The sequence below is a fragment of the Orycteropus afer genome, unplaced genomic scaffold (assembly GCF_000298275.1).
Source record: "Orycteropus afer afer isolate SDZICR_OR568_19922 unplaced genomic scaffold, OryAfe1.0 scaffold00156, whole genome shotgun sequence".
NCBI lineage: Eukaryota > Metazoa > Chordata > Mammalia > Tubulidentata > Orycteropodidae > Orycteropus > Orycteropus afer.
Window position 1 is genome coordinate 5,939,990 of NW_006921743.1, and position 13,402 is coordinate 5,953,391.

A 13,402-nucleotide genomic window follows, 5' to 3' on the forward strand; every position below is an offset into this window, starting at 1 on the left:
GTTTCTGCTGAGAAAGCAGAGCTTATTCTTACTGGCTGTCCTTTGTAGGTAACTTTTTGTTTTTCCCATGCTGCTTTCAGTATTCTGTCTTTGTCTTTGGTTTTGATGAGTTTGATGATGAGTGTCTTGGTGATTTTCTTTTGGGGTCTATCCTGTTTGGGGTTTGTTGGACTTCCTGAATGCTTATATTGTCATCTTCATCATATCTTGGAGTACTCTCATGGTTTTCATAATGAAGGTGATAGAAACAATGTAGAGTTCTGGGTTGAACCCAAGACATATCTCATCAAAACCTTAGTGGTGGGCCCAGGTGTCTTGGCTTTTAAATGGCTTAGTAGGTGATTCAAAACCAGTGCATGTTTGGTGAAGAAATAGTGGTAATTTGCATATCAAAATAGATTATGTCCTATTGCAAAAAGAAAGGAGGGATAGTGAATACAGAGAGTCAAGTATGGACAATGCCTGACCCAGTACCCTGGAAAAGGTGCCTAGCCAGAATATGAACCCATCAGTCCTTGTGCCAAAGACATCACGACAGGGAAATGGATGCATCAGTTAGAGTCAGATCTGTTTGTCCTTGTCCTAATTTTAAGCCTACTAAGTGTAATTGGATTGTCCATGTGAGCCCTAATCTGGGGAGAATGTCCCGGCCAAAGTTTTAGGATTGAGTCCCTTTAGCAAAGAGTATTACAACTTTCTGATTTTGCTCACAAGCCTTAGGACATAGTTCATTTTAGTCTGCCACTGAAAAGTCTGATTCTTGGTGTGATGAAAACCAGGTTTCCGAGTCAGCAAAACTGAGAGCTTACAACATGCTCCCCAGTGAGGAGAGGGCTTGTTGAGGCACATTCCTACATGGCTAGAAGCTGCTTGGAAGAAGAGTCCTCATTCAGCATTTGCATATTAGCAGTATTCCATTTGCATTTATATGTTTTATAATTTGCATATCCGTATTGGATATCAGCCTCCTAGCTAATTCATTGGCACATTTACCTTTAAGAGCCTAATAAGGGCAAAAGGGTCAAGATTTGGGTGTATAGATGCTTTATGGGCATATTTTAGCATCATCACCCTTTTAGACAAGGAGCTCTGGTAGCATAGTGCCTATGGCAATTGACTGCTAACCAGAAGGCTGGGAGGTTCAAACCCACCAGCCAGTCCTTGAAAGGAGGGTTGGGCAATCTACTTCCATAATGATACCGTCTCAGAAACCCAAGAAGGGGTCACTATGAGTTGGGCCCAACTCAATGGCACATAACAACAACAACAACAACAACCCTATTTACTGGGGCCGCCAGTAAATAAAAAGCTAAAATCATGCTGCTTGATTTCACAGCCTCCAAGCAAAATGTTGTCCAGCATCCTGGGAAAGAGCAACCTCCAGTTTGCAGGGATGAGTATCTCTCTCACCATTTCTACCACCAGCCTGAACCTGAGGACACCTGATTCCAAACAGGTCTGTAGACGCTAAGTCTCCTAGTCTCAGCTGATTCCTTTGGGAAGAATGGGTTCCTACCAGGGTCTCCAGTTCTAGCTTAATTGAGTCCATGTGGAGCACCTGTGTGTGAATTCTCTATAGTCTTCAAATATTTGATTGACCCACTTAGAAGGATCACCAACAGAATAATAGACAAAATCCATATTTTTAAATTCTACAATAAATTATTATTATTTTTAGGATCATACATGAAATTATTGGTTTATGCGCAATGTAAATAGAGGTGTATGTATGTGGAAAACTCTCAATGTCCTTGTCTCTATTTAGTTTTCTTTTAAACCATATTTCTTTGATTCTATGGCCCCACATTTTATTTTCATACTTTGTCATCCTTGAAATGGATGGCATGTCATGGTTTCATTTAGTGTTTTTTCTTTCTTTGTGGTTCAAAATGATGGAGTGTCCTATTATGGATAGTGTTTCAAGGATGATAAAACATGGTGAATCTATGGCATGCCCAGCATGGAATGAATTCTGAGCAGACCAAGGGGGCACAGCCACAATATTTATTAAGACTAATTCTGTTTAGGAAGAGAGAATTTCTGTATAGGGTCTATTGTTTATGTTTCTCTGATCATTTGTTTCCTCAGCTAGAAAATGGGTATATGAGTAGCTATCTTAGCTATCCACAGGGCAGTGCTGAAGGCCAAATGAGGCAATGGCACTGAAAATTCTTATTTTAAAAAATGAGGTAGAGGTAAATGTGACCATCCTTCACTTGTTCTGCTCTGTTGCAGCCTCTTTGCTGGTAGTGTGAGTTGGAAATTGGATGTGTTCACCCAGAGGAAAGATAGATAATCCATAGGCTTCTGTGTCACATACTTCCTGGTTCTTAAAGGCATTGTATGTTACCAGTAATGTCTATAGTCACTCCTATGTTTATATCTCTAAAACAAAAACAAAAACAAACCCAAACTCACTGACTGACATTGAGTCAAGCCCAACTCATGGCAACCCCCACTGGGTTTCTGAGGCAGTAAATCTTTATGGAAGTAGATTGCTCCATCTTCCTTCCACGGAGCAACAGTTGGGTTTGAACTGCCAAACTTCTGGTTAGCAGTCAAATGTCTTAAGTGCTGCACCACCAGAGCACCTATGTTTATATCTATATTATCTGTATCTGTATGTATATCTGTTACTGTATTTTCTCATATAACATGTCCATTCAAATAATACATACACACATATAACATGCATAGCATGCCTAGAAAGTCAGCAGGAAAGCACATAAGAAACTGATGTGAAAGGGTTTGCAAAAAATCATATAACCCATGCATTATTTGTGTGAAAATATGCTATATCTATATTTCATATCTACATGTATATATTATTTCTATGTCTATATGTTAAATCTATAATATCTTTGTCTATATCTATACTGGTGGTGTAGTGCTTAAGGCATTTGACTGTTAACAAGAAGGCTAGAGGTTCAAACCTACCAGCCACTCCTCAGAAGGAAGATTGAGCAATCTACTTCCACAGAGATACTGCCCTGGAAACCCAAGGAAGGGTCGCTATGAGTCGGAAATGACTCAATGACGGTGAGTTTTTTTTTTTCTTTTTTCTTTTTTTAATATGATATTCAAATCCACCAGCCACCCCTTGGAAGTAAGATCAGAGGGGTCACTATGGGTCGAATCAACTTGACAGTATTGAGTTTATCTCTGTTATTTATATTCATGTTTATATTTATAGTTCCATATTTCCCAGGTAAGCAAGCAGCACTCCCAACTTCATTTACTCAACCTCTAACCACCCAAAGATATTGAATTAAATTCTAGATACAGTGTAGAAACCAAGGCAAAATCAAAGCTTTGAAACAACACTTGTTGTTGTTATGTGCCATCGAGTCGGACCCAATTCATAGTGACCCCTCCTTGGGTTACCGAGGTGGTATCACTACAGAAGTAGATTGCCCAGCCTTCCTTCCAAGGAGTGGCTGGTGGGTTTGAACCATCAGCCTCTGGTTAGCAGTCAATTGCCTTAGGCACTATGCTACCAGAGTTCCTTTGAACAACACTTATTGCTGCATTTCTTTTTTATTACTGACCTGTTATCCCTTATCTTTTTACTTTGGCCCCTTTGATGGCTGGATTAATAAAAAATTTAGGTTGTGGATTAAGAATGATCAACAAGTCTTACCTTTCTCTGGTGTTATCTCAACATTGAGCATCAATGACTGCTGCAGGTTTGCAAATGCATATGTTGGCATTTAGTGACTTATGGAGTGCAAAAAAGGGAATGACAGCAGCATCCTTTCACCTCCTCTAACTTCACAAGGGGGAGAGAGAATCACCTTTCCTATCAAGTAGCAGTTAGACATGCTGCCACCCTCTAACCTCTTTGCCAATGCTGACACCGGCAATCCATCCCACAGCACTGCTACTTCTCTGCTGGGTTTCATAATTCTTTGCAATGGCCACACAGAACTCACAGATAATACTCATGATTCTAGGGTTTGTTCACTAAGCAACATGTTGTAATTCAGATTCAGGAACACTCAGGATGTAATTCTTTGATTAGGGCAGACTCCTCTCTGCCATGCCTACAAGAACACCTCTCTTTGGCCCTTGTCCTTTCAGCCTGGCCTGTGCCCTTCTTGGGCAAGTGTTATAAAGCTCTTTTAGCTTTCCCATTTGGATGCCCAGAGAGGCAACCTACTCTACCAGTAAATCTTGCCAACAGCACTCAGCTTTCTTACTCCGTGGACTGGCAAGCCCACCACTCTGTCTCATGCCAGTCTTTTGGTTCTGCTCCCTCTGCTGCTGCTGTCTCTCTGCTCTCTCTCTTCCATCATTTCAGTGCAGGGACCTAGTGCCCAAGGCAGGTCCACTCCCAGGTCTTTTCTTTCTTGATGGTAGTGATATTCCCCTTTCTGCCTCTAGGATGACTCATTTTAAGCCTAGCAAAATGACAAAACTGACCAATCCCCACGTAAGGGTTCCAAATACCTTATTTCCATGGTTCCACCCTGGCAAGGATGCCATGTACCTTATTTACTTTACTAACAAACCATCCAATCCCCTTGGTAGGCCACAAAGCACCTCACAATTACAAAGTTCTACCTAGTCATCTGGTGGGAGTCACAAAGACCATGGCTACAAGAGCCATACCAAGTAATTCACTGCACTACATGGGGTTAGTTACACTTATATCTGAATTCACATTTACACCCATACTCAATCTTTTCTATATGTCTGTTGAACCTTTTGTTTGTGGGACTCCTCAGAGCACAGCCCTTAATTCTATGGGATCTTCTCTTCCAGTTCTCTCTTTTATCTTATTCTCCACTTAAAAAAAAAAAAAAAAAATCAGAAAACTAGAACTCAGGAATGGCAGATGATGATGAGGCCACAGCAGTTGACCCTACTCCATTTTCTGGGACATGGAGGGCTCTGAGGGGCATGTTGGGATGGATCCAGTTCTCATTCCTTAATTTGTTTAGGTGAGTAGAACTGAGTTCTGGGCTTATGTCCCTGAGAGGCACCATGAGTAAGTCTGGCAGAAGCCATGGTATCCATCTCTCTGGCTCTTCTGTCAGCCTGAGACCAAGCTGAGACTGGGCTGCCCTTCTCAATCCAGAGAGACAGGAGAAGGACTCTGCTGGTCTGTTAGAGGGCCAGTCCTGGCAGACAATTTTTACAGAGTTCCTAAGTAGAAGAAGCAAGACAAAATACCCTCAGAGCAGAAACATATGTTTTAGGTTAAATAGCTTTTATTTTCTTACTCTGCTTTTCAGTGTATTACCTGAAGGGATAATATAGAGTCACACAATAAGCATACATCTTGAAAGCTAAATAAGATTTTGACTTCTTCCCCAAATCATAGTTCACACTTTAATTTTCAGACCACAGTTTTAGAAATAGCTCATAAGAAAACATTAAATATACTTTGGAAGCCCTAGTTTATCATTACTTGTCAATCACCATTTCTTTATCGTTATTGTAGGAACCTTCTCCTTCAACCCCTGTACCACAGGCAGGCTTAGAGAGTGCTGTGTGAATAAACTCCAAACTAAACTCACTGTTATCGAGTCATATTCAACTCATAGTGACCCCTTTTTGGGTTTCTGAGGTAGTATCCCTACAGAAGTAGATTGCGCAACCTTCCTTCCAAGGAGGAGCTGGTGGGTTTGAACTGCCAGCCTTCTGGTTAATGGTCAAATGCCTTAGGCACTATGCCATCAGAGCTCCCAGTGCTGTGAATGGCAGCTATTAATGGAACTCGCCTTAGCTTGGGGCAGGTTACAGAGCCAGTCTTGTTGTTTTAGATTCCTTTATATATTTGTGTTTTTGTAGGTTCTTAAGTTTTGCGAGTGAGAACAACTGCAGTAGACACTTAAAAATATTTTATTTTCTTGCATAGATTATAATTGTATTCAGAATTTTTAAGAGTATTGTTGAAAAACTCATGTGTTTCAAGGACCCTGAAAGGGTCTGAAAGAAGTAACACTGGCTATGCTGGGATGGTGACAAAATTGCTCTTCCCACCCTCTGAAATCTACTTCAATGTCAATACATTGTTTCCAAAAACACAAAATTAGCAAGGAAGTTTTATGTAGCTTTTTAAATTTAGAGAACCTTCTAATTTACTTAGTATCTGTACTAAATTCTACTGTATGCTGCAGTTAATAATGCTAATGGAAATTTCCTTTTTTAAAAATTAGCTTGGAAGTCCTGTCTGGCTTTAAAACTGATAAATTACAAGGGTAACTTAGGTGGCATCAGTGTTAAAACTTGGACACAGGCTTTTTCATTTATATGCACACAGTACAAATGGGATGAATTGGGAACAGGTCACATTTCTCCCATTCTAACTTCAGTGTATTCAGTGTATTTAACTGAGTTAAAATTTTAGTGTGTAGCAAAGATAGTTTCCTTCTTGAAGAAGTTGGTTTGTTGAGACCATGGCCCTGAGGCCTCAGCTGTACTAACTGTAGTACTTTGGGCAAGCCATACAACCCCTCTGGGCCTCAGTTTCCTCATCTGTAAAATAGGAATTGTAATATTCCTATATCACAGGACTGCTGTGAAGGTTCAATGAGATAATTTTGGCACAACAGTTTAATGTGCACTTGTTGCTTCATGAAAGTTCATTAAATTACCCTGATGTTATTACTTTAATAATTTATATTTTTATATAGTTCCAATTTTACACATTTTAGGAAACCTTGTTGATGCATGTTTTCTGCCAACTAGCTTCTGGCTTTCCAGGAAATGGGAGGAGTACTAATAGCACATTTTTTTCCTTGTTTTGGGCCTGGCAGATTATTGCGAACCATCACATGCAGTCCATCTCCTTCGCCTCCGGCGGAGACCCGGTAAGTACTCTGGAACTGTTTTCTCTTGCTCCTTTGGGGAAATTTCTGAGAAGAGACCCCTGCTTCAAAATTGTGCCACTGCAAAGAAAGTTAACTGTGATGATCTGTTCCTCCCACCTCCTGATTTCATAGCTCTTCTTGACTATTATTTTTTCTAGGGGTAAGCTGTGACAGGACCTTCTTAATATTCATTTCATTAGCCAAAAGCTGCCAGAAGTCCTTGAGGCATTGCTCTTCTTAAGAGACAATGAAATAGCTTCCCAGTTTTTCAGAATCTCCAGGGAATTCTCATATCCTGACTATGCTTCCCTCATTTTCTTCTTACTGCTGGACTTTCACTAGGATCTTCCATTTTTATATTCTAAGTCTACTTGAAGGCTGTGAATTTACTTACTTTGGCTTATTCATAAACATTTTAAAATTAGCATTTTTTATCTCCAAATTTAACATTGCAGTCTTTGACCATTTGAGAGAGAGAAGAGATCTTAGGAATAAGAATGTTCTGTTTTTGCATTGCTTCCTTTATTAAGGAGGAGTGATAACAAGGGAAGTTGATCTCTACATTTCAATCTGGAAGGCTACGATGTGACATCAGCATTCAGTGTCAGTGTCTCTACCTCTAAATTATAGATTCATGAATAAAGCAAAACCAAATCTACTGCCATAGTGTCAATTCTGACTCATAGCGACCCTATGTAGAGTAGAACAGAATGCAGAGAATAGAACTGTCCCATAGGGTTTCCAAGTCTGCAAAGCTTTACAGAAGCAGACTGCCTCATATTTCTTCCATGGAATGGCTGGTGGGGTCCAACAGCTGACCTTTTGATTATCAGCGAAATGCTTAACTCCACCAGAGCTCCTTGAGTCACTAAAGGCAGGGCTCAAAAACCCACCAATCCTCAGGCAGGGTGTACAAATGGCATGAGGGTGGTGTCTGACCACCTCTAACTTCACAAGGGGGAAGAGGAATCAATGTCAATTGCTCAAGGCTTATTCTTATAAGATAGAAGATTGGGCAATCTACTTCTGTAGTGATACTGCCTCAGAAACCCAAGGAAGGGTCACTATGAGTCAGATCTGACTCGAGGGCAGTGAGTTAGTTTTGGAGGTCAGACCTGCCTCCACCCTCCAGCCTTTTTTTAATTACAAATTCTAATAACACTCATTCCTCCCAGGTCACTCTCTACTCCTTTTCTGGGTTTGATAATTTATTGCCATTGCCATACAGAACTCACAGACCATACTATTATGGGGTTTGTTAGGGAAGTAATAGGTTATAGTTCAGGACAGCCTATTCTTAGCTTTATCTACAGGAAGCTCTCTCTCTGGCTCTTGGCTCTTCAGCCTGACCTCTTTCTTGCTTGAACAAGTGTTACAAAGCTCTTTGACTTCTACCAGTAAGTGCCCAGAGGCATCACACTCCCAAAGGTGCTAGCTCTATCACTATGAGTTGGGAAACCTAGCCTCACCAAGTGCTAGAAAAACCCCTACTCTGCCAGCAAGCTTCCTGCCTGAAGGCACTCATCTCTCTTGCTCCATGGACCAGGAAGCCCATGACACCATCTCCTACTTGTTTCCTGTTTCTGCTGTTGCCCTTTATCTGCCACTGCCTCTCCTGTGGGCATCTCCAGTAGTGTTGCCATTCTCTTTCTCTGTCTCCTGAGTTGAGGAGGTTTTCAGTGCAGGGATCTTGGGTCCAAATGCCATGATCCACTCCCATCTCCTCCTCTTGGTAATCATGAGTTCTCCCTTTCTATTCTGGAATTGGCTCTTTTTTAAGCCTAGCAGGATGACAAAACTGACCAATCCCCTTGTTACGGTTCCATATACCTTATTTGCGTGGTACCACATCCACAAGGGAGCTATGCACCTTATTTATATTATTAGTAAGCTATCCAACTCCCTTGGTGGGCCACAAGCCCATCATTTACAGTCTTACCCAGTCATTTGGTGTGAGTTACAAAGACTATGGCTTATGTTATTTGCCCTTGAGTCAGACCCGACTCATAGTGATCCCTCCTTGGGTTTCTGAGGCAGTATCATGATGGAAGTAGATTGCCCAATCTTCCTTCAGAGAAGATTAAGGCTAGAAGGGCCATATTAAGTAATTCACTATACCTTATAGGGTCATGTCCATACACTACCTGCCTGTCCATTGTTGGCAGTCCACTCCTTTTAATAAAAGATTTGTAGGAAATCATTCATGAGAGGATGAGGTACAGAGGCAATAGAGAAGAAAAGCAAATCAACCCCTTCTAGCAGTGAAGGAGAGAAAGTCTCACTCCTAAGAATGTTATCATATTCATTTTTCATTTGTCCAGATAAAATTTTTTTCCAGTCTAGGAAAATATTTTAAGATGAGGAAAATAGAGTCCATTTTTTAAGGACCTAAATTATTCAATTAAAAGATTATTCTATATCCAGGAATGATGTCCTTTTTACTTTCTTGAGTTAAATAGCTTTTTTTTTTTTTGTAATAAAATAATGATGATTTAAAGATGGGTTTTTATTTTGTCTTGGATTGTTTTGCAAAATTATCAGTAGGCAAACCTTCAATTTTACTAGAATTTTATTGGTCCAATATAGCCTGAGTAATCAGTACTAAATATTATTCCTTATTTCAAGACCAGGACTGCCATTTATTTCCAGTTCCAGGAAAGAAAATTTCCCATGCCCTTGTGTTTATTTCATCTATTTTTTCTTTTGTACTTCTTTTACAATTGCAGAACTTCTGTTGGCACATTGAAAGCCAAATAGAGCAATTTCAGCTGTAGGCTCCAGAGGCTCTACCTTTCCAAAGAAGATTACACTCATGCCACCTGTGGTAGTTAAGGTTATGTGTCAACTTGGCGGCACCTGGTTTTGAGTGGCTGGGAAGCTGGATATAGTTATCTCCCAGGATGAGACTGATAATAAACCCCATAGTGGATTCTACTGTGAGCAGCTGAGTAGCTGCCTTAGGGATGTGGTTTGCTTCCAGGATATACGAAGCTTTGAGAAAGGTCTCTAACTTTTTGGCATACTTGGACCCTGCAAAGGAGCTCTGGTGATGCAGTGCCTAAGGCATTTAACTGTGAACCAGAAGATTGGTTGTTCAAGCCCACCAGCCACTCTGCAGAGGAAAGACGGGGCAATCTACTTCTATAGATTTACCACCTCGCAAACCCAATGGGGGTCACTATGAGTTGGAATTGACTTGATGGCAGTGGGTTTTGTTTGTTTTTGTTTTTCTGGACCCCGCAGGTAGCCGAGTCTTCCTTCAGCAGCCTGCCACATTGCCTATTGATCTTAGAACTGTTTCTGGACTTGAACTAGTGCCCTGCTGTGTTGCTTAATAATATTGGGACTGTGACACTTTACTTGTCAATCTTGGGTTTACCAGCCTTAGCAGCCAGCAGCTACACCTGGAGCAAGAGACAGAGCTGAAGCTCAAGGTCAAGGGGCTTTCACCTAGCCCCTAGAGCTGACATTTTGAACTCAGACTTCCAGCCTCCTAAACTGTAAGAGAATAAATCCCTGTTTGTTAAGATCATCTGCCTGTGATGTTTTCTGTTAGAGCAACACTAGATAACCAAAACACCACCAAATCTTTTAGCAATAGGAGGTCAGGTGGCTCCCCTAGGCATCACTGGGATCAGTCCTACAGTGATCCTGTCAGAAGAGCACAGGCTTCAGTGAAAGGCTCATACTGAGAGACCTGGCAAGGAAAGGGGTTTTTTTACCCTTCAGATTTTTTTTTTTTTAATTTTCCCCATTATTTTTATGATTAATTTTCAAGAGATGATCAGAGCACCATTTAACCTCCTCATATATTAGGTTCAACTGAGTCCTGGCTTTGACCATTTTTCGTCCTTGGAGTCTTGTTTCCAAAAGCATCTTATAATGATTTCCTATTCTTTTCCTTTTTTCTTTTCTTATTAATTCTTATAATTTCTTCTGTTTAATTGTAAAATAAAAGACATCATTCAGATGTATCTTTAGAAAGGAGTGTTCCATAATACAAACCTTGCATGATACATTTCTTAAGACTATATAGGAAGATGGGGCAATCTACTTCCGTAGTGATACTGCCTCAGAAACCCAGGCAGGGGTCACTATGAGTCGGGTCTGACTCGGCACATAACAACAACAACAAATATATATATATATATATATATATATATATATATATACACACACACACATATATATATATATATACACACACATATATATATGTTGGCTCCCATACGTATATATATGTGTGTATATATATATATATGTATATATATACATGTATATATATATGTGTATATATATGTTTATATATATATGTATATACTTATACCTCTCAGTTGATACACCTGTATGTATACCATTATTTATGTTTCTGTGTAGTTCAAATTGCTTTGCAGTGGTTGTCTAACTGCTTGCCCAATGTGATATTAAAATTGATAATAAAAATGTGATATCTTAAAAATTGGAAGATAACCCAGTTTTAACAATAAAGAACAAGTACCTTGTATATCTGCATCAATAACTTATTTCAGGAGCTTGTCTGAAATATTTTCTTACTTATTGTCTTTGTTATCTAGTGCTGATATAATGGAAATACCACAAGTGGATGGCTTTAACAAACAGAAACTTATCCTTTCACAATTTAGGAGACTAGAAATCCAAATTCAAAGCATCAACTCTAGCATATCTCTCTGTTGGCTTTGGTGGAAAGTCTTTGTCTTTTTTCAAATCTGTGAGTCAGGTACTCTTTGCAGATCTCCATGTGTCTTGGTATCCATCTTTCTTGGGGTCTAGAAGGGACCCTGGGTGCAAAGATCTTACTTTGCTCCTGGATTTTCTTGGTAGTACTGAGATCCTTCCTTCTCTGCTCATTTCTTTTTCCTTTAATTTCTTGTAAAATAAAAGGTAATGCAGGGCACACCTGGAGAAAACTCCCCTTATATAAGATCAGTGTTGTGACCTGAGTAAGGGTGATGTATCCCACCCTAATACCCTTACAACTGATTAGCTGATCACATCAGATCACATCATCATCACATAAAATTATATCATTACATAACTGCCAAACCACTAAAAGAACATAGCATAGCTAAGTTGACACAATTTTTTTTTGGGGGGGGCACATTTTAATTCATGACACCTATATTACGAGTAAAGGTACCAAGAGCTAGAAAATGGAAAGTCAGATACATTGGCTCACATCACAACTGTTTTCTCATCTAAGATGCCCACAGGTCTGTGGTTTTTTAAAAATTTCCTCATCACTTATTCACTAAAAATATAATAATTGGAAGCATTCAGTGACCCTTAAAGTAATCCATAACTTTTATTTATTTTCTGTGACTAAAGAAAATTTCATCATACCAAGGGCCAGGAAGCTTAGTTACTTTCCATTTTAACCAATACGTATGTATATCACATCGCATTTCCCATTCCAAATTGGCTTGCAAACACAAAATTAACACATTATAGTTGGTGAGTGTTTTAATAAAACCAGCAATTCTAGGTTCTAGTCCTTCTGCTGCTAAGTATATTTGTCACTTATTGCTTAGTGTCTCAGTTTAGCTGATGAGGAAATGGTAGTTTGAAATGTAACCTAAGACCATAGAACACTATGAATCCTTTTCCCAAAAAATTGTACTATAATTAAAATCTATTATTATTAGAGCATTATAATTAGATTATTAGTAATGTTAAATGATTAACAAAAGAATTCTAGGACAATTGTCAGGCCTCAAAGGGTCTTGGGGAGTGAGACCAAGGATGGATCAAATATAGAACAGGTACTTTGTAGACACAATATTTGAAACTTAGTCCACTTACTTTGTGAGTGGGTGATGTCAAGAACATTGCTTTGAACATCAATATATATACTCCTCCCTCTGCTAGAAAAGGATCAATATTGGCATCAGAAAAGCTATTTTCTGGCTTGGCCACTGACCATCTGAGTAATAATTATTTCTCTTCCTGGGCCTCATTTCCCCAGCTGCAACATGAGGATTTAAACTAGAGTAGTGTCAGTCAGACCAGAGTGACAATCTGAAGAGAAGTTCCTTGTATAAAGAGTTGATTTAAATTAATTTTGTTACTCAATTATATAGAATAATAAACTATGCATGACTCCTTATGCTTATAGTTTTTATTGAACTATAAACCTCAATCACATTTGGAAATTAAAGATAAATACTACAAAACCAATAACATTCATTGCAACATTAATTTACTGTGATGGATAATATTTTGCTGAAACAATCTCTGCTTCCAGGATAACTCTGGAACTGGTCACTGTAAGGCCACAGTAAGGAGAAGAGGACACACAAAAGTGAGGTTAAAGAGAAGTTTTTATTCTGAGTTTCCGGGCCCCCAAGAGGGGCCCGGGAGAGGTTCACGGGTCCCTGGGAGGGGCCCGAGAAGTTGCACTGCTTGGTTGGGGAGGGGAGGGTTTATAGTCTTGTGGAGGACCTAAGCGGGGACACTAAGGAAATAGTGGGGTCCAATCAGCTGTTAGTATGGGTCTGCACTTAATTAGCATGAGGGGGCTTCACAAGAGGAAGTTTGCCACTGCATGGGACTTTCCAGTCTGGGCG

General features: G+C 39.7%; 1 protein-coding gene across 1 annotated transcript in view; it reads left to right on the plus strand.

Moving 5' to 3' along the window:
- Positions 1–13,402, plus strand: part of SHC3 (SHC adaptor protein 3) — a 623,780-nt gene that overhangs the window by 271,591 nt on the left and 338,787 nt on the right. Inside the window, exons 4-5 of the mRNA XM_007946331.1 lie at positions 1,337–1,456; positions 6,765–6,818. Of these exons, the coding sequence (XP_007944522.1) occupies positions 1,337–1,456; positions 6,765–6,818 (174 nt within the window). The remainder of the gene's footprint in view (positions 1–1,336; positions 1,457–6,764; positions 6,819–13,402) is intronic.